At 41.6% G+C, this 27,889-nt stretch overlaps 1 protein-coding gene and 1 long non-coding RNA gene across 2 annotated transcripts in view; both read left to right on the top strand.

Moving 5' to 3' along the window:
• Positions 1-1,139: 1,139 nt before the first annotated feature.
• Positions 1,140-8,128, top strand: LOC113571091 (uncharacterized). Its single transcript, XR_003409960.3, has 3 exons — positions 1,140-1,202; positions 5,674-5,802; positions 5,955-8,128. It is a non-coding gene; the product is annotated as an uncharacterized LOC113571091 (long non-coding RNA).
• A 7,320-nt stretch (positions 8,129-15,448) lies between these two features.
• Positions 15,449-27,889, top strand: part of emilin1b (elastin microfibril interfacer 1b) — a 24,960-nt gene continuing 12,519 nt past the window's right edge. Inside the window, exon 1 of the mRNA XM_026999843.3 lies at positions 15,449-16,092. Coding sequence (XP_026855644.2) covers positions 15,941-16,092 — 152 coding nt within the window. The 5' untranslated portion in view covers positions 15,449-15,940. The remainder of the gene's footprint in view (positions 16,093-27,889) is intronic.

The raw sequence follows: 27,889 nt of genomic DNA, 5'->3' as shown, positions 1-27,889 counted from the left end.
TGCATTTTCCTGCTGTACCTGTCATGGAGACAGCAGTGTAAAGAAAACATCTCTTATAGCTGTAATGTCCCTTTAAGCAGCAGGATAGCTTGTTCCTTACTTAGCACTTCATATCAGATTAAGACTAAAGTTAACTTGTGTGGTCAATAAATCCCCCCGATCTGGTTCTCAAGAGCGGAAATAGGTCATTACTACAGGAAATGTCAGATATGAATAAATGTAGATGTCAGATATGAATAAATGGAAACTGATTAACTGGAGGTATTGGGTTTTTGATTATTTGAATTATTGCCACCTCTTTCTTGTCAGGAGAGTTTGTTGACCTTTGGGATGGAGGAGTTTCCCTAGTGCTCTGCAAACATGCTGAGACAATTAGCTGTAACTGTTTGGAGGGGTGAGAGGAGATTACGTTAAGGACTATGAAACTCAATTCTGCAGTTACTCCAGCACTCAGTGTTTATGCATTGGATTCTGAGGAAGATTCCCAAAAAGGCAAAGCAAAAAACTTGAGCAATGTAGGTCTCTCATTTTCCATAAGCTCCACTCTGCTTTGTAGGCTCCACTCTGCTTGCTGGCATGCATGGTTTGACCCATATTTAATGATGTTGAGGTTTAAAAATAAGGTTTAGATTACCTCTTTGGATGTCGACAGTAAATGACTATTAATATCATGATGTGTGGCTACATAATACATTCTCATAATCTCAAACTACTTGAGGTTCCTGACATCACATTAACAACATTTTCAAGCTATCATTCATAATGCTAAAATCTGTTACAGTGCAGAATGCTTTGAATGCAGATGCTGCCGTTGGGTTTAGCTGATGGGCAGCATGTCTGTGGTCCTCAAACTGTATCTATCACTGTATCTACAGCCTGGTTAGAGGACCTCCTCCACCAGTTCTCACTAAGAGAACCAAGAGATCAAGGCCATAGCATAGGACTTGTTTTCATAAGGCAGCATAACCTCCATCTGGAACCAATCAAAGCCCCGAGGGGCCTCCAGAGTGAGGCCCTCTGGATGTGTGTACACACTCCTGGCCTGGAGCCCAAACTAGCTGATAAAACCAGATAAGGTTTTGTTCCTGATTAGGAGCAGAGCTCTTATTTTAGGTTAGCTGGAAAACAGGGGACATGGTTTCTGGATTGCAGTCGTCAGAGAAAAGGGGGACATGGGATCTCTTCTGATCAATATTTGTGAGGTATGCGCATGCACATATGTACTCACGTGTGCATTGTACTCCATTATTTCTGGAATGTGCTATCAGAAATGTTTGTGCCTTGGATATCTGATAGTCTGGTCATTCACTCACTTTTACCAAGCCCTGCCCCCTGTCATGATTTTCATTCTTCGCAACTTTGCCTTTCTTTATCCAAGCCACTCATCTCTTCTAACTTGGGAGCAAGTATACAATAGCCTTCTGTGCCTTATGATCGGATAACCAAAGGTTTTGAAATCCTTCTGTAAATGTCAGATATGTCACCACCTACCACCACACAGATCAAAGAGTAGTCACACATGCATAGGTGCACGCACACACACACACACACACACACACACACACACATGCACACACACACACACATATATATATATATATATATACACACACACATCTCAGTTTAGCCTCTAGTATCACCTCTTTGAAGCGCCCGTATTGGAAATGTTCTCCTGGTTTCTAATTAAAGAGCCACGTTAAATCCTTCTGAACAAAACTTTTTGTCAGCTTTTAACTTGTACCTGGATCAAACAGCTGATGGTGTCATTAACTGGGAGTCTGACTGAGAGCCGGAAGCTCTGGAGACCTGTTTTCCAGCCATGGAGACATGAAAAGCATTCAGTGTGGTCCCTGCTGGGTTTACTGAGCAGGTTCTTAGCTTCTCCTACTGAAGAGCTTAGGAGCTGCTCGCTAGGAATCTTGGAACCACTGCTAATGCAGCAAGCAAACAAGGATTCTTAACACTAATAAATATTAGACTGTTTTATGTCAATACGTGGGTTGCTGATGTAGGAACCAGATAAAATGTTCCTGTAAATTTCAGTTTTTTATACCTGTGTGAACCTCTAGTGCTATAATGGGCTATCTAAGATAAACTAATTGCAATGAATACATCAGCAGTCAGTAATTGTTTAAGCTACCACAGGGAAAATTCTAAAACTAAATTAACATGATCATTAACCGCAATCTGTCGGGCCTGTATGTATGTGGTTAGTACACTGATCCAATTCTCTATGTGCCTTATGTACTATGTAGTCTTCACTACTGTATCATGAACCTGCTCGAGACATTGGGATGAAGGTATATTTTTTCCCCTCAGTGTTTAGTCTTGTGTCGGACGATAGTATGTCTTCTTTTAGGGCTCTGTTCACCTCGAGGTAAGCAGCTTTAACTGCTAACAGATGACATGACAGGTTGGACTAAAAAGAGTCTGTAATTTCAGCGTCTCATTTTTTCATTTGCTTTTTTCCGGTTTCTTCTGCTCACACTGCATTTCAAATTCTATCTGAACTTGTTTGAAATAGTCTGTCCTGTTGATATGCAACTTTTAAACCCTCAGAATGTGCTAGTGTTTCACTTTGGTTACTTCTCTAGTCCACATTTCCAATCCCTTACTCAAAACATAATGTCAAATGAGATGGCTTTTTTGTGTGGATGATTATGCGTAATGCAGCCAGCTTCATCTGAGTCAGATCCCCTTGTAGCAGAGCAGTATGGGCCTTTTGGTTGAATGGTATGTGAATTAGATGAGATCTGAATAGGTTTCCTTTGCTACCATTGGCTGTCATTTGGTCTAATGGGGAAGTAAGAAGAGTTTGGTATGAATCTCAGGTCTGGTAGGATCTCTAGTAGTGTGTTTACACTTAGGCCATATCCCAGCGCAGTGACATCAGCTCAGCTTGGGTAAACCAAATTCAGCTTTCTACATCATTTCCCTGTAGCTCCAAACTCTATTCAGCACATGGTAGGCTATTGGCTTTGACTTTGTATGACTATTTCTGTATTTCTATCCAGGCCAGTTGTATTCAAATCTGCAGATTTATGGTGTTGGAATGATTGAGTTAGTTAGCCTGATATTTAAATGAATTGCAAAATAAGATCATTAAGATATCTAAGATATAAGATGTTTTTCCAAACCTTTTCAGACAACAATTTTTTTAACAAAAGGCTGAACAATAATAATTCAACTTTTTTGTGTGTTTGTGTGTTTCTTTTTTGTGTAGCTACAAAAACATCAGCCTCTTTCATCAATTAGTCCTAAAAACAACAATTCCTGGATGATTTGGCAAGTCTTTTCCACAAAAAAATAATTTTGTCACTCTTGTTGGCCAGTAAATATCACTCAGTGGGCTCATTTTGGTCTCTCTTTAGTGCTGTGTTGAAAATCCCCTAATTTAGCCGTGAACTTTCACAAGATAGTGGTCTGACCACAAAGAAGACATCACAGTTCTGTTTATTCTCTCTAGATCAGTTCATTCTCTATTTGGACACCTCAGATTGTATTTGTATTCTCTGGGGTAGTGAGGTTAAAGAAGATGGGCTTTGGGCATGCATGCCTGCTTTTGATTGATCGCCCAAAGGACTGGCTCAAAGTGCAGCTTTGGAAGGTTCCACGTTCTTAGTGTCTTCACAGCAACCTTTACATTCATCATTGTGGCTTACTGTTAAAGTTTCAAATGAGCCGAGCACAAACGTGGTTAATGTATAGGGAACTTATTCATTTATTTAACAAGCTGCTTTAACTTTATACAAAAAGGTATAATGGCTTGAAACTAAATTATGTTAGGTTAAGATAGGGGTTGGCTGGTCATTTGTTTGTTTGTTTGTTTATATATGGAAAATGAATTAACATGGCTGTTTCTTTTGACTTAGCACTGCCTTGATACAGCACCCAACAGACTCAGGAATGCTCATCCAAGTTTAATGCTTGCTCATAATGTGGCGCAGTAGAAAGCACTGAAACAGCTGTAGACAAACAGTGCCTTTTAAGATGAAATGTCTGTGCCAAACTATAAACTCCTCATGTAAATGAAAGCTGCTTCAGTGAGGCACAAACACGAGCATGGCATGATGTCACATGCTGAATGACATCACAGAATGAATGATGTCACAGACTGAAGATAATCACACTGTGGTGTTTATGCAGATGAACTAAGACCAGACTGAAAGTTTAACACGGCAGAAAAATCATTAACTACCCCCATCAGCACCACCCAAAAAGCTTTAGACATTTAAGTGATGAAGTAACTCTGCTTTTTGGGTGATGAGAAGAGCAGCATGTGAACTGGAGCTATGGGAAAGGTTGTTTACTGTCACATCAGCCCAACGAGCAGTGAGTGCCCTATTCTAGAACTGAGATTTAATTTTACTAATCAATACGCATATCAAAAAAAAAAAAAACTCACATTTTTCCCAGATGGTGTTTCTTTCCTGGCCGTGTTAGTGGAGGAGCTATTCAACTGGGTTCTTTCACAGATACTGTGGCACATAGCGAACTGCTCTTTGCATCATTAATCACGATATACACACACCATGATTCACAACGGGCCTCGATCACAATATGTAAAATGTTTTCATATAGCTGGAGTGTTTCCCAGTCTGAAATTAATTGAAAACAGATAACGGTGTTTTACACTCTAAAATTGGCTAGGATTCCACTGCAGTCCTTGGGAATTAGAAACTTTGAGTTGATCTGATGTGTAGAGAATGCTATAACTTTATCGGCCAGAGGTTTTCTTTTTTCTTATTCAGTCAAAAGCTGCTTGTGGTCACATTTTTGAATAGCAGCTCAAATTAGGGAGATTAGATTTAATTCTTGTGTGTTCTCCCCTAAACTGCAGCAATGGAACATACACCATATCTGATAACAAACCGTTGATCAAATGGGAAAATAATCAATGTTGATATCATTTTAAACACTGGACCTAAAATTTGGAAAAGTTCTTAAATGCAGTATAATTGTTTCAGACCTCCTCCTATCCGAGAGTCAGGCCTGCGGTATGTGGGCACGCAACCAACCCAACGCTAGCCACAAATGATTGATTTTCTGTGGACAGTAAAATGTTTTCCCTGTGATTGACACAGGTTCCCCCGGCTGTTCAGGACTGTGCTGTCATAGTCCATGGCGGATCCTGCACTACACGCAGACTAATGAAAACACGTATGAGCGTGGAGTAGTCGTCCTCCGAATCCCTCCCTTCTCCCCCAGAGAGTGATAACTCACTCCCATTACACTCCTTTGTCTATTAAATCCATGCACCTCTTGTCTATATCTCTAAATTTATTGCTCAAAGGGTGTGCACAGATCCTAAAAAAAGACCCACCACGTACATTCAAATGCGGATGCGCAAATGAGACTGGCTACCAGCTTTTCTGTTCTAAGAGAGATGCTTGTCAAACAAAGGGCTTCTTCATGGGGGAGGGGTTGCTTTTACCTTAGCCTGAAAATGGAAACAGAAGTTGAGCATGTTTAGCTTGTATGGAATTACAGTGCCTGTATCCCCTTGGACCTTGCGGTCGGGAGCCTGGCTCTACAGAGGTAGAGAGGAGGGAGGAGCTCGGGATTGGTCGAGGCCAAACGTTCTCTGGAGCACAAAGGAAAGCTTTCTTCCAGACCCTTTGCTTTCTTAACTCTTTTACCCATTAAACTTTCACTCTCATCCCCTGCACACAGGACCGAAGGGCCTCAGTGTCCGACAGGAAACACAGCCTGAACTCAGATACTTGTGCTCTTCAGGTCAGTGTCACCCAGCCAATGCACACGTCAGCAGAACGTACTTGTGGTGAAGACTTCATAAGGATGGTAAGTTTACATTTATGTTTATTTTTAAAGCACGTTCATTTTTTGTGAGGATGAACAACAAAAACAATTCTACAATGATTTTTGTAAAACATCAAATCTAAAGTGATTTTTCTCAGCTGTTTTCCTTTTTTTTTTCTTTTTTTTTTTTACAGTGATACGTACAGTGTGTCACTGATCGTGTTAAGATAAAGGTGCCCTGGGACTACAGAACAGGCGTTTCGACTGCAACACACAGCACTGTTGTGCCTATGTGTGTCTCCTGTTTCCTGTTTCTGCAGACACAGCACTTTCAGCAGCTTTACATTGGATCATTAGAGATGTCCGAGCAGCTCTGAAGATTAGACATCTAGCCATGCTGAGGTGTCTTAGCTGGACCCGTTAAGTAGTGGTTCATGTATGAGTAAAAGGTTAGGTTGTTTGTTTATTCCCCTCTACAGTTGCCAGTGCATAAAAAAAAATGTCAGTGCATAAAAAACATTGCATCGTAGCCACAATCGAAATCAAACATTTCATAATGCAGAGGACTTCGACCATGCTTTTTTCTGTTGCTTCTTCATCAAATCAGCGAAGAAGATCATTTGTTCCCTCACACCATCAAACGGCACTCCAAACCCTTCCATTTTACCAGCTCTGGGTTCTGAACCAGAAACCATCTTGCTTGATGGCTTTGTCGAATTTCCCATGGGACCACAGCTTTCACCAGATTGAAAACCGCTAAGCCAAGCAACATGGCCATTACCGTGCTCTAGAGAAGCAGCATCAGCAGGGAAACAGCTGGGAGGTATTACTCACTAAAACACACTCCTACAGCAAATGACATCGGAGAGAGTGTTGTGCTTTTCCATGTTGAAACCTCATTAATTTCTGCACTGTATCATTTACTGTATGCCGCGGGTATGAACACAGCATATCTTAGCCAAATTCATGGCATGCACACCATAACCCACAGACTAGTGCAGATCAGACCTCTGCAACTGCATGCAGATTTAAACATGGGGGGATAGATAGCTTTATTCCATGCTCAGAACCACCACACCACTAACTATTTTGGAGTAACAAGTGGCCCTTCTATGGCAGCATTTCAGGAAAGGTTCCTGAAGTATTTTGCTGTCCATGGCACAGAAGTATAGTTACATAAAGTCTCTCCCTCTAAATTTCAATGACAGGTTTGTGATAGTTGTAATATATTCCGTATGGCAATGGAGAGTACTATGAACAACAACAACAACAACAACAACAACAATAATAATAATAATAATAATAATTTAGTGTCAAGGAAAAACTCCTGGTGTGGAATTAAATAACTGAAGAAGGAACCCGTCCTCCATGGGTGGCCCAGTTTACCAACAGTCCATGCTATGTTACGCTATATATAGTCCATGTAGCAAATTCACTTCAGTCTCAGCTACTGTGGTGGGTCTAGAGTGGGTGAGCTGTTTCTGCATCCACCCAAAAAAAGCATGCTAACATTTAGGAAATTCAGGTGTGGTGTTCTAACCGGTTCAGCTGTGAGACTTGCTAATATGCAGGCATCCCTTGCACTTGCTAACATCTGTGTTCACGAGTCTATCATTAGAAGACCACTGAGCAAGAGTAGCATCTAGTGGGAGACTGCTACTCTCTAAAATCCACTGGTGTCTGTCCAACATTTCCTAAACACCACAAATTACAAAATAACACACAAAATTACAATTACGTTTACAAAATTATGCATTGAGCTGCTGAACATAAAACACAGAAAATGTAAGGATTTACATACTTTTTCCATCTAATAAATAATGATTAATAAAAATAAAGCACTGTAAAATGCTGTGCATGTTGTTTTTAAATAATCATTATTCGTCAATATTACTTAAATGATATCATCACATTCATGCAGAAATCCAGGTAATCGTAAAGGGATTGCAGACTTTTTCTTGTAACTGTATGATAGGAAAAGTATAAGCAAGAGATAAACATGGAACGTTCTCTTCAGGACAAAGAAAAGTCTGTTTTATCTATTGTGATGTTACTTCGGTAAACACACTGGGCATGAACAAGACCCCTCTCACTGGGTTAAACATGTCCAAAAGGAACACCAGTGGAGAAGTGTAGTGGGGTGGCGGGGGTGCGTAGGAGGCAGCTGAGTAGAGGATTGTGGGTAAGAATTGGAGCAAGAGGTTATATGGTTAGGGATCATCTGCACAGGCTCCGGAAATGTCAACTTAAAATGAGTCCTTAGTCTACCACTATTAAACCTGCGAAATCGAATGAGTGAAGATTAAAATTGAACTGGGTGAGACCAATGAAATGTCTATATATAAAGGCCTTCTGACAAACTCAGTGTAATAAGTAAATAAATATTTTTCAGATGATCAAGCTCTAAACCTCAGTATTTCTTATCTCATTCTATACACTGTGACTTTTCTAGCCCCTCCTAAATTCACCCCTCTCTCTCTCTCTTTCTCTCTCTCACCCTCTCCCTCTGCCCTTCTGCACTGAGCGAGTCCCAGCATGCTCCTCAGTGGTGATCTCTGACCAAGGCCACCATGTTTTATGTTTGCTCTAGCATGCATCTCTATAACTGTGACACTCTATCCTGTAATTAATTACCAAACTGCACTAGAGTTTGCACTAAAGAAACACACAGAAAGAAAGAAAGAAAGAAAGAAAGAAAGAAAGAAAGAAAGAAAGAAAGAGAAACCACTGTAAAGGTGAATAAAATCAATTCTAATTTCGACTTTAAAATAGCACGCTCATCTTAAAAATATACAGAAACTTATCACATCTGACACTAACAATTCTTATAGAACATTATCCACTACAGAGCAGGTTTACCTTTAAGCAGTTCATTTGTCATGGTGCTCATTTTAAGAGTTTAAATCACATTTTGTGTTGACATTTTTTCAGTCCAAAGGTTACTGCTGTGTAGAGTCGTGTGGGGGCCTCCTGGCATGAGGGTCATTAGTAATCACCATTTCCTTCAGCTTTCCTCAAACCATGCCTGCACAGATCTGCTGAGGTATGCAGGCCACCTACTTCAGTCTTATTAAAATAAGCCATGCAGGAGAATGGCAGTGTAACGCTCGGTAGAAAATGCACATCCTTCTGAAAGCTGGATGAAGAATCCCCCCCCAACACACACACAGACATTCATACACACTCAGCACACACATACTTTTTGAAGTGCAGCATGCAAGAGAAGCTGTAAAACTTCACCACTTCCAGGGATCCAGCTGAGGCCCTCCATTAGAGTGACATAAAGGAGGTTGTTCCTTGAGCAAGTTTAGTGGGAGCTGTCAGTCACAGGGCATTGGGCTGCACTGGAACCTGTAGATTTATCTTCATCTAGGTCACTTTTTGATAACTTCTTCCTCACAGCGGCAAAACAAACAGGTCTGTAAAAATCATTTTCCCAGATGTCATGGTTAAATTTAGATTTCACCAAATAAGGCTGACGAATAGAGGCTGATATAGCAGAAGACCATGTGTATGTGTGTGGGTGTGTGTGTGGGGGGGGGGGATACCACCCTGCAAGTGTATAAATGTGTGTGCATGTAGGCATAAGCGTGTATTCATGCATACATTTCTCAGTGTTTCTTCTTACCCTACGTAATGATGATGGTTATTCATGTACAGTGTGGCTCTACTGTCATTAAACACAATGGAAAATTAAGAAAATCAATACACCAATACTGACTCCAGTACTGACTGTGTTGTCACCATGAGCTGTCAACCTTTCACACAGAACTCAGGAAGACCGGCCTGACTGCCATCAATCTCCACTACAGTGGAAGATCTGGACCTCTGAGGTCCACAATGCCTACCAAGCATGAACTACTGTATCTCTTCCCTGTAGAATAACAGTGATAGACCCTGCGTAGGTTTTCTCTTTTCTTCCCTCCTCTCAGCTCCTCCTTTGTCCTCCTGCATTTATGGAACTCTCCCTCACACAGGCCAAACATCCTCGTTGCTCCTAAACTAAAGTGAGAATCCAAAACCTTGGAAATGAGTGAAGTCTGCAAGACGAAGTGAGAAGTCCAACCCGAAAAGCTTCTCACCTCATTCCTAGAATCATCATGTAGACGTGGAGGCAGTTGGCAGTGTCTGGTGTTTTGGAGGATCTTCTGTGGCAAACAGCTCTTGGGTCAGCCACACTGGGGGGATAGGTGCCGTTAGCACAGGTTTCACCCAGAATTCTCATGTGGCTGCATCCTGTATCTTATCGCCTGCACTGACAGAATGAAAAACACAAGAACATGAGGGGGCAAAGAAATCAACACACAAAGAGGTGCACAACCACAACCCAGCCAGCTCAGAAACCGGAGGCTTTCCAGACTCCTGTTGTCAGTCCTCTTTGCGTAATGTATAGTGTTTACATTGTAAATCAAGTACACCGTTCCCCAGGATTCTGCAATCTGCAGAGTAGAGAGATCAAGACTGAAATCACTTAAGATGAGTCAACCACCTACCCAGTCTGTATAGCTGTGAGGCTCAATCTCTGTCCTCGAGCACCCTCGTAGAAGAGCTTGTGATGGAATGTGATGAATTTCCTTTCTTTGCTATTGCCCTGTTAGCTTGGCCTGCAGCATGGAGCAGCTGAAGGACTCATAAATACCAGCACTCTAAATCTCTTTCAGCCAACAGCGTTGCCATTCCGAATTGAACCATTTCATACACAACTGTATACCTTAACCAGTGATTAGTGCCTTGACCAGCTGGTCTGTGGAAAAACAGACCTAAAACAGCAAAGTTGAGGTCTGATTATAGAGTGGTCTCTTATGGTTAATAAAGCAGTGTAATGTTTTGTATTTAGGTTTCAATGGTCATACCGGCTTGACTGAATACATTTATTTTAGAATTTAGAAATTGGAAAGAGAACCCACAAGCTTTCAACTGCTAAGAATGAGGAGATCCATCATCAGCAGACTGTAGTTTATATTGGCTGCACAGTTCCTAAGTCATAAAATGCTGTAATCTTATTTATTATAATAATCAAGAAAAGTGGCATTACCCTAAATGTCTTATGTAAAAACAACAACAACAGCAGCAGCAGCAGCAACAACAACAACCATAACGGAACAACTAATGTAAGAAAAGAAAACAGCTGTAAACAGAACTATACATATAAACAAAGAAATGTAAACACCATTTCCACAGCGGCGACATGCAATGAGGAAATGAAACCTGAAAACACCCAACACTTCCATTCTCCATATTGTTGGAGAAAACATTCCTTTATAATTAAAGCCATGTGTAGGTCATCAGAGGCATATATAGTCTTCCTTTGGTCTATGATATTTACACCTCCATGATAATTAATAGAGTAGCCATAACATGCTGGTTGAGTCTGGCTGCCCTCTGAAGAACTCACATTTTTCTTGCCATTTTAACTGTTCCTCCGTTGCATTCCTGGTAATTCCGGGCAAGGATTTCATTCACTCCAAGGGAAATTCAATTTGTCAAGGATTAGCAATTGTAAAGCACTTGCCTGGAAAAAAAATAGTTTGAGGAATTCAGAGGATGAAGAAAATAATCCCAGACCATCATGTAGATGATGCAACACAGTGGAAATATATATATATTTTCCATTTATTTTTTTAACTTATCAGTGAGTGTCATCAAAAAAAATAAACAGGCAGTTAAATGGGTCATTTCCTAAATGCAGCGCACCAGAGAGCATTAGAATGTCATGTTTAGTTGGTGCTGTGTAAAACCCATGCTGACCCTAGTGACAATGGGGTCACGGTGTCAATGCTCATGAACTTTAGTGCCACATTCTCTGGCTAGACACATCTTATTGTACCTGCAGGGAGGGCATCAGAAATCTTGTAAGTTGTAAATCTGTGTCTGCATGTGTGAAAAGTTCCTGACCATTCAGACAACTTCAGAAAGAATGATGGACACCCTTGGAATTTTGACTCAAAGTGTATGGAAATTATTTTTTCTTTCACAGATTATGACTCACTCCTATGCTCTCCTGTTGTACACAAATAATATTATAACATTCATTGCCAAAAAGTAATTAGATCAAAAGGCTTTGATGTGTTTACTTCTGTTTCTTTCACTACCATTATATGTGCTATTATGTATTAATTACACAATATCATCACATTATACCATCTCAAATTCTTTCTCACTGAAAATGTTTCACAGCACTGTTTTATAGTTGGGAATCAACGGGTTTTTAGTTATAGAGGATGTGACATAAACTTTTAAATATAGTCTAGTTCTAGATGCATGACTATAAAACTACAGTTACTTTTAATTATAATGCCTGGATGGTCTCTCATTTTAGCCAACAACAGCAGGCTGGTTTAAAAACAAATACAAAAACAAAAAAAAACAAAAACCAAGTCAAGTCTTACTTTACCCTAACCTTAGATGAAGGGTTTGAGGATGAGGGTGGCTGTCACAAACTGTAGACATGGCTACAGTAGACATGGCTACAGTAGACATGGCTACAGTAGACATGGCTACAGTAGACATGGCTACAGTAGACAACTGTAGACATGGCTACCCTGACCATACACCCACAAAATAAGACTTGCTAATAAAATGGCTGGAATATGCATAAATGGTTGCCTCCTTGTTGGTGAGCCAGATTAGAATCTTCTTGGGTTTCTGGATGCAACACAGAGTGTAAATTGATCAATGGCACTAGGCAGTGGTAGCTGAAATAAGGCTTGGGTGCTGTACTGTGGCTGACCCTGCATCCTACCCAAGCTCACAAGAGAAGCATTTCATTGTACTGTACGCATGTGTATATGTATATATGACCAAATAAAGGCATTCCATCTGGTCTAGATCTTAATCTTAAATACATAAAAACACTGCAGTGCTGGTGAAGGTTGTATGCATCACTAGCTGAATAAATATGGAATGGATTTTAAAATGCCATCAAGGTATGCAGGGGAGAATTGAACCAGCTCCAATTTTAAGCTGTTAATAATGTCAAATGGTAAAGGACTTTGTGGTGGAATGATTTCATCTTCTGCAAAAGCAGTGAGTGCTGATTGCCTGTTGGTCTGTTTTGTGTTTGCTTGTTTTCCAACTGCTGTGTGGATGGTTGCTATAGTAGTGCCGCATTTGGGTAGACCCCACAAGCGCTGGACACTGTTTTTATGGACATGCTGCTTCATATTACAAGTGATTTCCAAGAATTTCAGCGTTGCATTTCTGGGTCATGACTCATGATTCAGAGTAAACAGCAGACACAGAAACAGGGTTAGGCTGCAGTGTGTAGTTCCTCTGTCATTCTCACATTAGTGCGGTTTTACGCAGTAAAACCGCCAATTCCCTTTTCAAAGCCTCATTCTCATGTTTCCCTTCATTACAACAACCAAACACATGCGTTCCTGAAACTCTATAAACTTCCCACTCACAAACACCCAGACAACACACACCCAGAAACGCACGTACACTAGGATGCTTGTATGTGGGGAAGTTCAAACATATTCACACACACACACACACACACACACACAGACATTTATCACTTAAATCAGCAAAAGATGATTTTAGACTCATGCAGTGCAAAATAGTGGTTGCATGATGCAGATTTCCATTAAACCAGTGTCGGACTCGGCAGTGACACACTTGAGATGGGAGGAGTGCCCGCCCTCGCCTGTTGAAGAGAGGGGGAACTCAGAGGGGATGTGTGGGTGTAGGGGATGACTGGGGACCCCTAATTGCACAGTAAACACAGCTGGTTATGGAAGGGGGGTCCATGGCCACACTTGAGGTGCCTTGCGTGTAACAGCTGCTTCATTTGGAAGACATTTTGGGGCAGCAGTTGAGTGTGATGCAGGTTAGTTGTCATTTACATATCACACTGGATGTGTATCTGGCAATAACTAGTGTGTTCTATGCTTTGCTTATTTTTGAGGATAAAGCATGTTTTGCTAAATGCTTAGGCTAAAAAGTTGTAAGCAGTGTCTTTTGGTTAAGCTTTATAACATTTCATTCTTTTCCATGTGGAGATGTAATGAGTGAAACCAAAAGCATTATCTATGCTGCCTCAGTCTATAAGGCATCTCTGTTATGCTGTATATTGCTCTTCTGAAAGGGAAATGCATTCGTCTCTAATTGGACACCCACACACTTGTAGTCTTTATTGGGAAAACAAAGGACACAGGCAGCAAAATGTTGTTCATTATCCAACACGTGTTTCTCTTTAATCGTGCTGGTGTGTGTTTGCAAGTTGGCACTAAACAGTGAGCTCCCTCATTCAGGCTGACCACAGATCGGCTGTTCACAGCCAACAGCACTGAACTGTTTCAGTTGATTGTAGCAATTAGATTTTAGATGATTTTTGCAGATAAAGTATTAAACCATGGGAAAATGAATAAATGTCACAATGGCAGTACACTTTGTACACACCTGCTTGGAGCTCTATACAAAATCCTGGGGTTAGTGGGGTGTGCTGATGTGCTGTCTGTCGAATAACTCTGACAGAAGCACAAAAAAGACCAGTGGTAGATTAACACTGAAACATGCATCTTGTGCAAAAGGACCTTATACGTGCATTAGTCAGGGGGATTTGAATATATTTTTTCTCTTTGCTATATTGTGCATACTGGATGGTTTAGTGGCTTCAGGTTTTTCTATCAACCAAACAAGAGCACATTCAATATAATAATGTGGCTGAATATCTTAACAATCATGTGGAATCAGGTGTGTTTTTACGGTACTGGAAAGAGAACCTTCCTCTCACAAGTCTTCTGAGGATAGATGTGCCTACCCCGAGCTATAGAAACTCAATCAGTCTTTTGCACAAGACAATAAAAATACTCAGTCCTAAACAGACCATTGCATACAGCCTGATCTTAAATAGCACTGAAACGAGAGGGTGACTGCATGAAGTGGCAGGTCGAAAGGGCAGAGAGGGCAGAGGTCAGCTTTGGGCACTGATATGGGGCACTGGGGTTTGAGTCACCTGTGTTAATTCGCATTTCTGAAATGCTGCACAAATGGCTTCCATACTACAGTGTGAGTGACAGCTCAAAGCCCTGATCTCTGCTGACAAAGCTCCTCCCACACACTCATACTGCTTTCCTAAACGCAGCATGGTGTAGTGTTGGCTATTCTGAATCACAGATGTTTGGTCAGCATCTTTAACCTGCAGCTGAGAATTCTTGAAACATGTCCCATCAGCTGTAAATCTTTAGAGTAACAGAAATATTTTTTTTTATACATTGACATGGAAATGAATGCTGCTCACTCATATTCAGATAAAATCTGGTTTGAAACACCAGCTATCCCCAGGGCATGTGGTAAGCCAGGTGGACAATTACGGGTAATTAGTTAGCTGAGGAAGTGGACACTCCTTCAGAGGACCGGCTGTTCAGATAACAATATATCTTGCCAGTGCAGATTAAAAGGTCATCCGAAAGACAACCTCTCAAAGACATTTGTAGACGCCTGAGGGGCATTTTCAGCTAATATTGCACCCTGAAAGAAGCCAAAATCTAAAAAGCGTCTGAAACATAAAGGACTGCATTTGGTCTCGTTTAAAATACCCTGATACCACAATCAGAACACGTGGCGCCTTTTTCTTATTACGTGTAGACTAAATGAGTGAACTCCAAAAAAAATGTTTTTTTCCTGCTAAGATTCGTCATTTGGGTACCGGTGGGAGGGTTTTAAGGAGCGCCGAGTGGCGGGAGGTGAGCGGAGAAGAGCGCAGAGGAGCGGAATGGGACGGAACAGGACGGTGGAACGGGGGGTGCGCCACAGTTCGTTTTCGGCGCCCGTGCACTGACTCTGAATCCAAACTTCTTGCCTCATCGCTTAAAGAAGACTTCTCCAAACGCAAGGAAGATTTGTGACTGTTTCCTTTGGCAGTGACAATCAAATGATTTAAAAGAATGACAGAGGGCGTTTAGATTATTTTATCTGCGCAAAAAAGCGAAAGTGGCGTTATCCGTTGGTTTGGTCTGTCTTTCAGTGAAAGGGACCAAAACAGGTCTGGGGCTGTGCTGAATACGCGCTGGACATTATGGATCGGTAGTATGAATTTCTTGGGGTGTAGCGAGGTTCCTCTAACTACGGCGCAGACCTCGCCTCGCTACTTGTATGGAGTAAAAAGTTCGGCTACTGTAGGAATTCAAGAATTTTTAAGATATTAGGTACTGTTTAATCTCGACCCTTATACGGGATGGCTGGACCAGTTCCGCTTATTTTGGTGCTTGCTTTGACTTTTTGCGGAGACGCCTGGAGTGCGTCGTACCCTCAGCGTTTCAATTTGTATGCAGGGAGCCAGACCCAGACACAGGCTCTGAACGGAGCGAGGGCAGCGAGCAGACACAGGTAATCCAGTTCACGTCTGAAATCTTTTATTGCGGTGCATGATATAGTTTTAAGTTTGGTAATCGTATCATGTAATAAAATATTTAGTTTTAATCCAGACTTATAAATGATCGCATTCAAGAGGAAAACTTTTTTAATGCATGGCCCTTGTATAGGTGAAGTCCTGGGGTGTTATACCTTAATTTTTACGGCTATCCAGTACGCACAGCCTTACGTTACTTTTTTTCCGCTAAAAACGTTTACCTGCCTGGGGGGAAGAAACTTGTTAATGTAACACAGATGAATACATGAAAGGCCCTAATAAAAACAAGCCTCTTTTTACCCTGCTGAGAAGCTACAGGAAGCTTAATACTGTCCTTCCAAACAGGCAATTATCACATAATGAGTAAAAGGCTGAAAGCGAGAAAAATATTGTACAGGATCGCTGTATGTTCCATGGCTCACCTGGTTGTTCATTGCTAATAGTGGTTTAGACACATTTAGAATCTCCTTTAATGCAAATACATTTTGCAGTTGCGGCATTAGTTACATGTCGAACTGCTCTCTCTCTCTCTCTCTCTCTCTCTCTCTCTCTCTCTCTCTCTCTCTCTCATATGCATACATTCTCCCTCTCTATCACATCGCTACTCCCCCCTCCATACTTCCTTTCCAACACCCACCCACCCAACCTAACACCGATGTTTGGCTGCGTGATGAGGAGAGGTACTCCCAGCAGTGACGTGTGGACCGGGGCTTCCCCATCATTCACACTGACGCAATGCTTTTTTTTATGAGGGTGGATAGAGACATGCAGGCCAGGTTCTGAGGAGAAAAGCAGGAAGTGCTAATAACAACTTATGGTCAGATGTTCCCAACTTTGGTTTGCTGGTCACAGTGGTTAAAATGTTTGGGACACGCAACTAAAGACAGGGACTTACCCACTTACCATTTCCACCCATTCATATCCCCTTGTAGGGGCTATTATGAGTTACAGTTCTAAATTTCAAAATCCACTGTTAACTGGGGGTAGTTTAATGTATAATATAAAATTGAGGGACAGAGGGAGGGAAATCTTTTGACTGTCATAAGTATTTCTAACGTCTAGCAGAAAGAAGCACTGGGTTTGGGGGAAAATCTAATCTAGTCTTGGGGAAATTGAAACCCCTTTGAATGTTTTGTTACTATTGATGCATAAAGTCATTATTCTGTGTATATGGGCATGAGGTGGGGGTGGGGGGAGAGAAGGAGAGAGAAAGACAAAAGGAAAGAGAAAGTGAGAGATAGCCTTTGGACGTAACCATGGCAAGAACGTATTTCTTCACCATGTTATGAGAATTCTTTCCTCTGCATATAGGTCATCTTATTTTTTAGATAAGCATTTCAAAGGAAATCCACAAAGCACAATCACATTACTAAAGTTATACACGAGTCAAATCTGTTCTGAAAATGAACTCTAGAGAAACTGTCCGTTTTGTTCAATATTCAGCACTTGCCTCAATAGTGTAAGCATATCAGAATGGATGATGAAAAAAAGATTTGTGGGTCTTACAAATACATTTCCAGGATCAATGCTTATGTTCATACTGCAAAATTCTGAGCAGATGCCACAATTAGGGAGCGGAAAGAGATGCAAAAAGTGATGCTCCCCTATCTTGAAATCTACAAACCAGTTGCAGTCATGTCTGTTCAGCTTTGGCTCTGAGTATAAAAGGATGCAGTATGGAAATGGTTTAATCCACACCTGCTAGAGCCCTTTGTAAAAGCCTCCTGAGTGCAGGTATGTGTTTTCACTGGTCAAACCAGAAGAGAGGACATCTATTGACAGCTAAAAGAATTGCAAGGCAGTGAGGACATCTGTTGATAAGTGAAAGAAGTACTCACAGGCAGGTCTATTTCTGGAAAAGCTGAAATTTTCATCAATGCTTTCAGAATCAAAATGGGTTTTCCTTTAAAACAGTTCTTATCAGTTCATATAAATCTGACAGATTTGCTGTGTTGCAGAAGCAAACACATGAGCCCTGGTTGTAAGCAACACAATGCTGTGGATGTGTAGATTCACCTGGAATTTTCCAGTTACATCAATGGACCAGTCTCTTGCTGAACCAAAGAGTCAAAAGAAAGATTGCATCTCGGCTAATCATCCAGCACACTTTATTGGTTTCACTTTGAATGAAGAATTTCTAGGCCTGTTGCCAGCTCAAACACTTGCTGCATTTAATACATTCTCAGACATCCAGCAGACAAGCCAGCAGGATGCAAATATCCATGTGCTAAAGTTCTGAGACAAAAGAACATTATATTTTATAGTATAAAATATATACTATACAATAACAGCTAATTTACTATCTAAAAATTCTATGTAAAGCTAAACCTAATCTTATTACCGGAAGGGTGTAGGTCTATCTCCTGTCTGCCTTAATTTTTTGTCACCTGGAAGTACTCATCTTTAAAAGCTCTCAGCTCCAAGAGCTTTATTTTAGTACCTAAATGCAAATGACATACCTCTGCAAGTTAGAGGAAATATTATACGATGAATAAATGTGTACGGGTGCTCAAGAGGGAGCAGGACTTTAGTTGTGCTGCCAATCCAGCATTATAATCAGTTATTATTGCACAGCTGTTCAGGCTGGTTCCAGTTAGACTCCCCTCCACTTCTCAGTGAAACCCAGGTCAGTCCTGGAGGTTTTGTTTTGTGGCTTGAGGTAAAGCTAACCTATTAGGCTGTTTGCAAATAGAATGCCTCTGCTGAAGGAAAGTGTTCAAAGCCCTGTGACTATCACCATGCCCACTGAGCTGATAAGATACTTAACAAACTTGGGAAAGAGCCTGGCCCCAGCAGGTCTGTTTGTTTCTGCATAGTAGACAGTCTGTGTACACTGTTGGCTTAAAATGAAAGACTTGTCTCAATACTACTTCTTTTCTCACTTGAATTAATAGTTTATGGTTGCACCCCAGGCTCTAGAATACAGAAACCAGATTTGAGTGCTTTGCCACCCATTCCAAAGTGAGGACACCTATTAACAGCTAAAAGTTGTGAGGCAGTAAATCTTTTTCATGGTCTTTCCTTTTTTACCTCAGTCCATCTCTAAAGTGGCCCAGCAAATCTTTTGTCTCAGTTCCATCCGATTTCTTTCCAGTTACTCTTCCAATGTCTTCCATCAGCTCACAAGTTCCTTTCAGTGATAAAGATGGCGTGCTTCCATTTGATCTGTCCTTTCTGATTTGGCTGTGCTCCTCAGAACGCCATAGCCATTCTTCTCCTGTCTCCCTCTGCTATTTGTCTCCTGTCTCCCTCTGCTATTTGTCTCCTGTCTCCCTCTGCTATTTGTCTCCTGTCTCCCTCTGCTATTTGTCTCCTGTCTCCCTCTGCTATTTGTCTCCTGTCTCCCTCTGCTATTTGTCTCCTGTCTCCCTCTGCTATTTGTCTCCTGTCTCCCTCTGCTATTTGTCTCCTGTCTCCCTCTGCTATTTGTCTCCTGTCTCCCTCTGCTATTTGTCTCCTGTCTCCCTCTGCTATTTGTCTCCTGTCTCCCTCTGCTATTTGTCTCCTGTCTCCCTCTGCTATTTGTCTCCTGTCTCCCTCTGCTATTTGTCTCCTGTCTCCCTCTGCTATTTGTCTCCTGTCTCCCTCTGCTATTTGTCTCCTGTCTCCCTCTGCTATTTGTCTCCTGTCTCCCTCTGCTATTTGTCTCCTGTCTCCCTCTGCTATTTGTCTCCTGTCTCCCTCTGCTATTTGTCTGCATGTGAGGTATCATGAGATTCTGAGAGAGGAGAAGGGCAGTGCTTAATTTGTGCCAGATCCTGTCGGATCAAGATCTGGAGCCTCTTATATTTGGAACACCTGTGTTCCGGAACATATTTATTTTTGTTAGTTTGTTGTTGTTTAATAAAATAAAAATAAATAATATTAATAAACAAAATCGTATTAGTTCATTCTTATTTATGTTTGGTAACTGCAGTCCGGTTATTGCTCACATTTTGCATGTTCACGCAAACGAAGGGCTAGCTGAGAGCAGGGTTTGGAATTCATGAAAAAAAGACAACTTCTTTAAAGAAGTTAAGAAATGGTGAAATTGAATGGAAACTATAGATGACATGATGGTGTTGTAGAGAAATTTTAGAATTAGAAAAGTTAAGAAAGTCATTTTCCATTCATATCGGTATTCGTCATGTTATTTTCACGGTATGTGGTTTAAAGGGCATAACAGTTCTGTAAGACACCATGTTCTGAGGAAAAAATGTTTCTTATGAGGTTGAACATATATCGTGCAGTTTAACACAGAGACTTTATGGTTGCCCTCATTGTGCTGCAGTCAGCATACTAAGACGAGGTCTATTTTGAACAGCTACTAATACAGCTATTAATACTCGGAGCACTGTTGTGCCTATGTATTCCAGAGGCTTCTCCTTTCCCACTTTTTGCCTCATTGTGTTAGGTACTGGGGGGTGCTGAGACAGGAGAGAGGCCATCTCCGGATCAGTGCTGCAAAGACGCGGTGGTTGCAAGAGGAAATGTCAGGGTGGATGCCAGTATAGAAACACCAATCCAAGATTTGCTCTTACCAGTTGGAGATAAATGCTTGTTTAATGATTGCATCATTTTCCAGCAGGATACATTTGTGGTACTTTGCATAAACTTGTATTGGCGTTCTAATTTGAGTTGGCGGATACTGTGGGATTTGGAACATGTGTACAGACCAGACTTGCCATGCTGAAGTCGGGAACATGGATGTTGTGAATGGAGACAAGGATGAGGAGGAACACACCACATAGACAGGCAGGAAGTGCAGGAGCATGAAGCAGTCCCTCCACGCCACAGGACACTTCCTGTGGCGGGATGTTTTTTTTACTGTGACCCATGTCTTTAAACTCCTTTGATATGCAAAGTGGCTCCTGTGAACACATTTGTGCTCCCTAGAGAAAAGGGCAGCTTTGGAATGATACGTGAACAGAGAAGAAGCAGATTTCCGGGGAATGTTAGGGAAGTGACTGTATTTGAAACCACGGCTTGCCAATTTCATGGATACTATATTCCTTAAAATACAGGTCACATGTCACATTGGTTCATATCATCTCTTAGCTGGAATACCTATGTAAAGATAGCAGGATGTCTCATGAATCAGCCATGCTAAGCTATGAGCCACAGTCTAACACCTGCATCATGGGTGCGTGGGGGGGGGGGGGTCCTTGAAGTCCTTGCTGCAGTGATAAACCACATAATCTACACTATTGTAAGGGGAACACATCATGATGAAAACTCAAAATGTAACTTCTTCAGAAATACATTAATTTACCCTGCATTTCCTTTGACTCTGATGCTCAACCAGTGCACCTTCTCAAGCCCAGTGCACCTTCTTAAGACCAGTGCAGCTGACTGCAGTTGTGCAATCCTATCCTCAAAAGTACTTCTATCTCTAACAGGACGATCCGAACACCAACATGACAATGCTATCCCCAACAGGACAACCCTTTTCCCAGCAGGACATGATCACCCATGTGTTCTTACTTGGGGCTTCTTTCCTTGTTTTCCTTACCCCCCCACCCAGACGCTGCAGACCTGCAGCTGTGGTTCAGACCCAGCAGAAAGCTCTCTTCCATTAAAGAAGCAAGTTACTACACAATCGTTGAGGGGTTTCTTTCCCACGAGCAAGGCCTTCTGAACATCAAATATGCAGTCCAGTTGGTGAAGACATGACCTGACATCTGTTGGAGTATAGCTGATAAGGGTAATAATAACATCATAACTTATCTGGAAATCAGCATGTACAAATAAAATTGGATGCGAACACCAAGCCTATCCAAATATTGTCCTGAACAGAGCAGAGTGAACTGGGCAGACAGCTGGTAATAGAGCTTTTGTATGTTGTGAAGGGCCCAACTCTTTCTGCTTACAGTGGCACCAGGCCACTGAGGCTTTTACAGCTTCTGCTGGGTCAAATAGATCTCTTTAAAATTTTAGAGTTATTTGGGTCTTGACTGATTGGATCATCTTTCAACAGTCTTAACTATGTTTCATAGTGGCCATGTTTTTTTTGGTTTTTTTTTAATAATAGACAAGGAATATGTACCAATTATTATTATTATTATTATTATTATTATACTAAAAACAAAACTTACAAACTGAATTTTGTGGTCAAGCCAGGACTACAGTGCCTGAGAGATTTTACAGCTTCTGAAAACAGTTGACCATGACAAGGCTGACATAATTGCAGGCTTAGAGTTGCATACTTTCCATTACCTGTGTATACATTCAACACTCCTGCCATTGAGCTAGTCAAATAACAGCAAGGGAATATGGACAGCTTTGAAAATTACTTTATTTTGCTGAAAGTTTTCCAGACAATATTTCAGCATGACAGATGTACATTTGTATTTCGAAAGCAAAGCAATCCTAATTCAACAGTGTTTTATGCTGGAAAAATGTTAGTTCTTAAAAATAGGTAAGATCGTGTTTTAGTTCCATTTACCATTAAAACCTGAAAGTTATGGGCAAATGGTTGTGCTGAAAATCACACTCCATCAAACAGTGCCAGTACTGTGTGTGCGTGTGTGGCTGGAGCAGGGAGGGAATGTGTACTGCTGTTCCACACCCAGAGGATCAGGGGACAGACAGACACTCAGAAACACAGCACACCCAATGGACTCAGGGGAGAGACAGACAGACGATCAGAAACACAGCACACCCAATGGACTCAGGGGAGAGACAGACAGACGATCAGAAACACAGCACACCCAATGGACTCAGGGGAGAGACAGACAGACGATCAGAAACACAGCACACCCAGTGGACTCAGGGGAGGGACAGACAGACGATCAGAAACACAGCACACCCAGTGGACTCAGGGGAGGGACAGACAGACGATCAGAAACACAGCACACCCAGTGGACTCAGGGGAGAGACAGACAGACGATCAGAAACACAGCACATCCAGTGGACTCAGGGGAGGGACAGACAGACGATCAGAAACACAGCACACCCAGTGGACTCAGGGGAGGGACAGACAGACAATCCAAAACACAGCACACCCAGTGGACTCAGGAGACAGGCAGACAGTCAGAAACACAGTATACCCAGTGGACTCAGGGGACAGACAGGCAGAGAGTCAGACAGAAACACAGTACATGTGTCCCCCTCCCACTGTCAGATAAACAAACAGGCCTGCAGAGAAAAGCCATCTGTCTAACCACAGCACGAGGAGCAGGCACCATGACCACTTCCTGTTCCTCACGTCAGTCAAGGGTCAGAGATCAGGGCTGAGGCAACCCATAGGATCACTCAGAGGGGAGGAAGCATGTGCACAGAGATGGAGAGGAGTAGGAATGAGGAGATCATGATCACAGAGTCCTGGCATGCTGCTCTAGAGAACAGAGAAGTGAAGGCAGGATGGAGAAGTGCCCTTTCTACAATGAAGAGCTTCATGGCAGCCTGGGTTCAAAAGATTGTAGCAATTTAGTGGAGATGAAAAGCTGCATAAGTGAGCAATTATTAAAGAGGTTATCAAAGGGGTTAACTGAGAGGCTCTTCTGGCTGTCTCTATTGCTGTCTGTCTGCACCTCTCCCTCCCTCCCCCTCTGTTTGTTTGCATCATTCTCTGTCACTCTCTTGATTGTGTGTGTCATTCGGGTGATGGTGAGGTGTGACACTAGGCGATGTTTGTGTGAGCATATTTTGTGCTGTGGCTCCATACACTGTACTTCTTGCCATTGCTGACACTGTAGGTAATCCTGGGTTTTCATTGGCTGGCTTTAGGAAATAAACATACAAACAAACAAACAAAAACAGTGGTCCAGAAGTCAGAGGGTGGATTCTCTGGTGCACTCAGATATACTGCCTTGATGTTGCTTTTCTTCCATGATGAGGTGTGGTGCAAAAGTTCCAGGCATGCGCACCCGAGCTGAAGCTGAATGCTCTGGAATGCAAGACACCCAGTTCTGCGTGATGCTAGTGGTAGCTAGCCAGCTACGTCTTCAGGTAGGAGCTCTATTCTTGTTAGCTCCTTGGTTTTGTGTAAATGTATCGCTAGCAGTCAGTTAGCCAGGCACCAAAGGGCAACAACCATTCCATGATTTCTTTTCCAACAGCGTTGGTTGGTGGAAGGGGAGAGACTAGACGCTGACCCAACCTATGTTAAACACTTGCCTAGGGCAGCATGGAAATATCAGCATGGGAATACCGGGATGGGAATATTATGACTCAGATGTGTTCCAAACACCAGCCCCATGGTGATACACTGACAACACAACCCATGGTGTAGCCTGCTGGTTATTCAGAATGATTTGTTGCACATTTTACTGAGCCTTGATTCCTTTGTATAGTTGTATAGTTGTATAGTTTTTCTCATTTGCAAATTATATGCAAATGAAAAAGGGTTTCCTGAGTTCTGTCTTGACCAACAGTTTGAGCCCTTGGAATCTGAAGTCTGAATCTTGTAGTGAATATCCGTCACGCGACCACCCCAGCCCATGACTACAACTCCTGTTTTCCCCAACACCACCTCACCTCATCAGATCAGTTCTGTTCTTTCCTTGCAAAGTATTATCGCTTTTCTTTTGCGAATGCTGAGCACATCCGATATATTTCTGGCTACTACCCTTGCCTGTTTTTGTTTTTGTTTATTGCTTGTTTTCCTACAAATAAAACCTGGTTATCCGCAAGCGTCTGGTCTGGTCTCAGATGTCACAATATCAAAATGAATGTGGATTTGAGAAAATCCAAACCTTTTCAAAATGTAAAAATATCTTAAGATAAATGCTTTTGTAGTAGTAAAATTACTCAAAAAAAGCAAAGACTTAACCCAGATATTTTGAACAGATGCTTTCCTAATGACATCACAAATGTTAGTGAGAGGTATTTTCTCTACTTCTTAATCACTGGATTGCATTAAGTGAATGATGTGGTTTATCTGCTTTGACATAGATGAATTGCCTTTCTCTGTGTTAAACAGCACGCACTGGGCTTATGTCATTACCCTTAGGACTGCTGGCAACAGCACCTCAATGGATTTATTTCTGCTGCACAAGCATTACTGAGGAGAGGCCAGGAAGCAATGTCAGAAGTTACTGGACAATGTGTGCTCAACACAGAGACTCACACACACACACACACACACACACACACACACACACACACACACACACACACACACACTACACACACACACACACACACACACATTCACACTCAACATGCTTATACACGACGAATATAAACCTGAAACCAAACATATCTGACATCACTCTACTGTGGCCAGAGAGTCCCGGAATGGAATTCCGTAACTCCGTAAATATCCACATGGTGTCTATACATCTTTACTATGATCATTTAAGTTGGGTTCTCTATCTAAAGCACCCATGAGGAAGGGGAGGACTCTTGCACAGCAGCACAGCCCATCTGTGAGGGGTGACATAATGAACGAGATTCAAGGGATTGTTTTGGGATCCTCCTTGAGTAATCATTTGTGCGATTGGGAGTTTGGGAGGATTGAAGTTCAGCCCGGCTGTGGTCACTTGTGTACAGTAGATAGTGATCTAGATCTTTGTTGCCCTATGATATTTCTGCTCTTAATTTGTTAGAGACAGTCCCCTGACCCAAAACAGACAGTCACCAAACCCAAAAGAGGCTTGTGACCCAAAAGAAACAGACAGCCTCCTGTCCCAGAAGAGACAGCCAGTCTCAGAGACAATCACCTGACCCAGAAGATCTATGATGTTTAGTGTCATCTTCCTAATGACCTCAAAAGCACTGTTCATTTTTTATTGATAAAATGTTGCTAAAATGGGTTTTTCAAGGGAGAGAAACTTTGGGCAACCAAATAAGATCTACTGGACTCAAAAATATTGTTTCCTAGTCAATCTTCATCATTCCTTTAATTATAGATCCTTGTGAAGAGAGCTTTGTAAAGTCATTATTTTGGGCTTTGGCTTGTCTTTTCATGAAAGTCACACATTGTTTGATGGGAGTGTAGGAATGCACAACAGTCAACTCTATAATTCCTTTTTCTATTTCATTCCACAATGAAATGTGATATAAAAATAAACAGGGTTTTGACAGATTTGGGAAAAATCTTTTTGCAAAATAATTGTGTACAAATTCTGATTGTAGGATTTATAGGAGGTTAATATAATTGCATAGATTGCCATATACAGAGCTCACTGTCATTTGACTTCTCTTCCTTTTAGTGCAGAAATTCACACATGCAAACCTACTACTTTTATCTTCCACTTCTGGTTCTTCCAGACTGTTCCCTATAGCACCGAAAGCTAAAACTATCTTTCAAGATCTCCAGTGAAAGCAGAAAGGATATGGTATATTGCATAACAAATGGGTTAAGAGTAAAAGTATTCAAAAAGATTTAGCACTCTGCAAGTAAACTACTGAAAACCCTAGCCAACTACTTCCCCATTTCCCTTAATGGATGCTCTCTTGCATGGACATGTGTAAAACTATTGTAAAAAGGTGCTATATAAATAAATTTTGATTTAATTTGATTTGAAAAGAAGGCACACAGACAGACAGACAGACACACACACACACACACACACACACACACACACACACACACACACACACACACACACACACACACACACGTGCACACTCACCCGCATACACACTCATAGATTCTCCTTGTTTAAATGCATTGCGAAAGTAAAATTCTTAGCATAAGAAGTAGGTTCCCATTCTGCCGCTGAACCTGCTTATTAAATCTGATATACATATTATACATATTTTACATGAGTTAACACAGTTCTCTATGGCCTTAATGTCTGTGACATATTTTGGTAAAAAATATCACAAGGATCAAGCACCATAGCACCCTTCTCACCCTGTCAAAACAACCCTGTTCAGAAGGGCTTGTTTGAATGCCCGTTTCTTTAAATTATAATGAGCTGCTGCTTATGCTGCCCCTTCCTTCTGTGGGAACAGGGCTCCGCACTACCCTTAGAACTGTAGTGCGTGAACCCTGGGAGAAACATGGCTGCCAGAGAACACAGCAGTGCAGTGTATATATGTTTGAACCAGAGTCACAACCTGAGTTTGCTCTGAGGTCAGGGCTCTGCTCATTCTAGCAGCAACACACATCCTAACATACATACCTACATGCCAGTTTGCCAAATTCCAGATGCACATGAAGCACATTTTCCCCTGGCAATGTGGATAACCCGTGAATGGAACACAACTGTAACTTTGAGTGTCACATTATTCAGGTGATGTTCACCTTAGAGATATTCAACTAACAAACCAATAGTGTTAACATTACTGTGGATTCTGCAGCAAGTAACGCCAATAACTTTCTAAAAATTACATCTAACGTATCGCTTCAGCTGTTAACACTAGCTAGTGCTAAACGGCCAAAGAAACACATAAGAAAAAGTAAAAGTCAAGTAAAAATACTTTAAGTTTCTGTCATTTATAGTTTAGCTATGGATAGTTGGTATTTATCCCTCTTTTAGTAAAATTTCATTGCCTGTACTGTTGACCCAGGTTGGAAAAGCAGTCAGACATAAAGTGGTTCGCACACACATATAGGTTTTTTCGACTGTAGCTGGGACATTGCCAACAAAAATACTTAAAAAAACAACCTTATCCACTCAGCTCTCCTGGCTTCTGAGACTAGGGGCTAATATAGTGCTTTGAGCTTGTGTGTGCAGCTAAAAACAGAGCAGTCCCCCTGCTCAGCTCTTAGCTTCAACATAACGCTAGCAGGTCTGGCACTAGTGAGAAACAAAAAATGGTGCACCCACACAAAGGTAGCGGTTAAGCCTTGGGTGGAGATACTCAGATGGGGGATATTCATTCTAATATCTCCCTTAGTGA

Source organism: Electrophorus electricus, chromosome 10 (assembly GCF_041902795.1).
Source record: "Electrophorus electricus isolate QZ-2024a chromosome 10, ASM4190279v1, whole genome shotgun sequence".
Taxonomy (NCBI): Eukaryota; Metazoa; Chordata; class Actinopteri; order Gymnotiformes; family Gymnotidae; genus Electrophorus; species Electrophorus electricus.
This window is presented reverse-complemented; position numbering and strand designations above follow the sequence as displayed.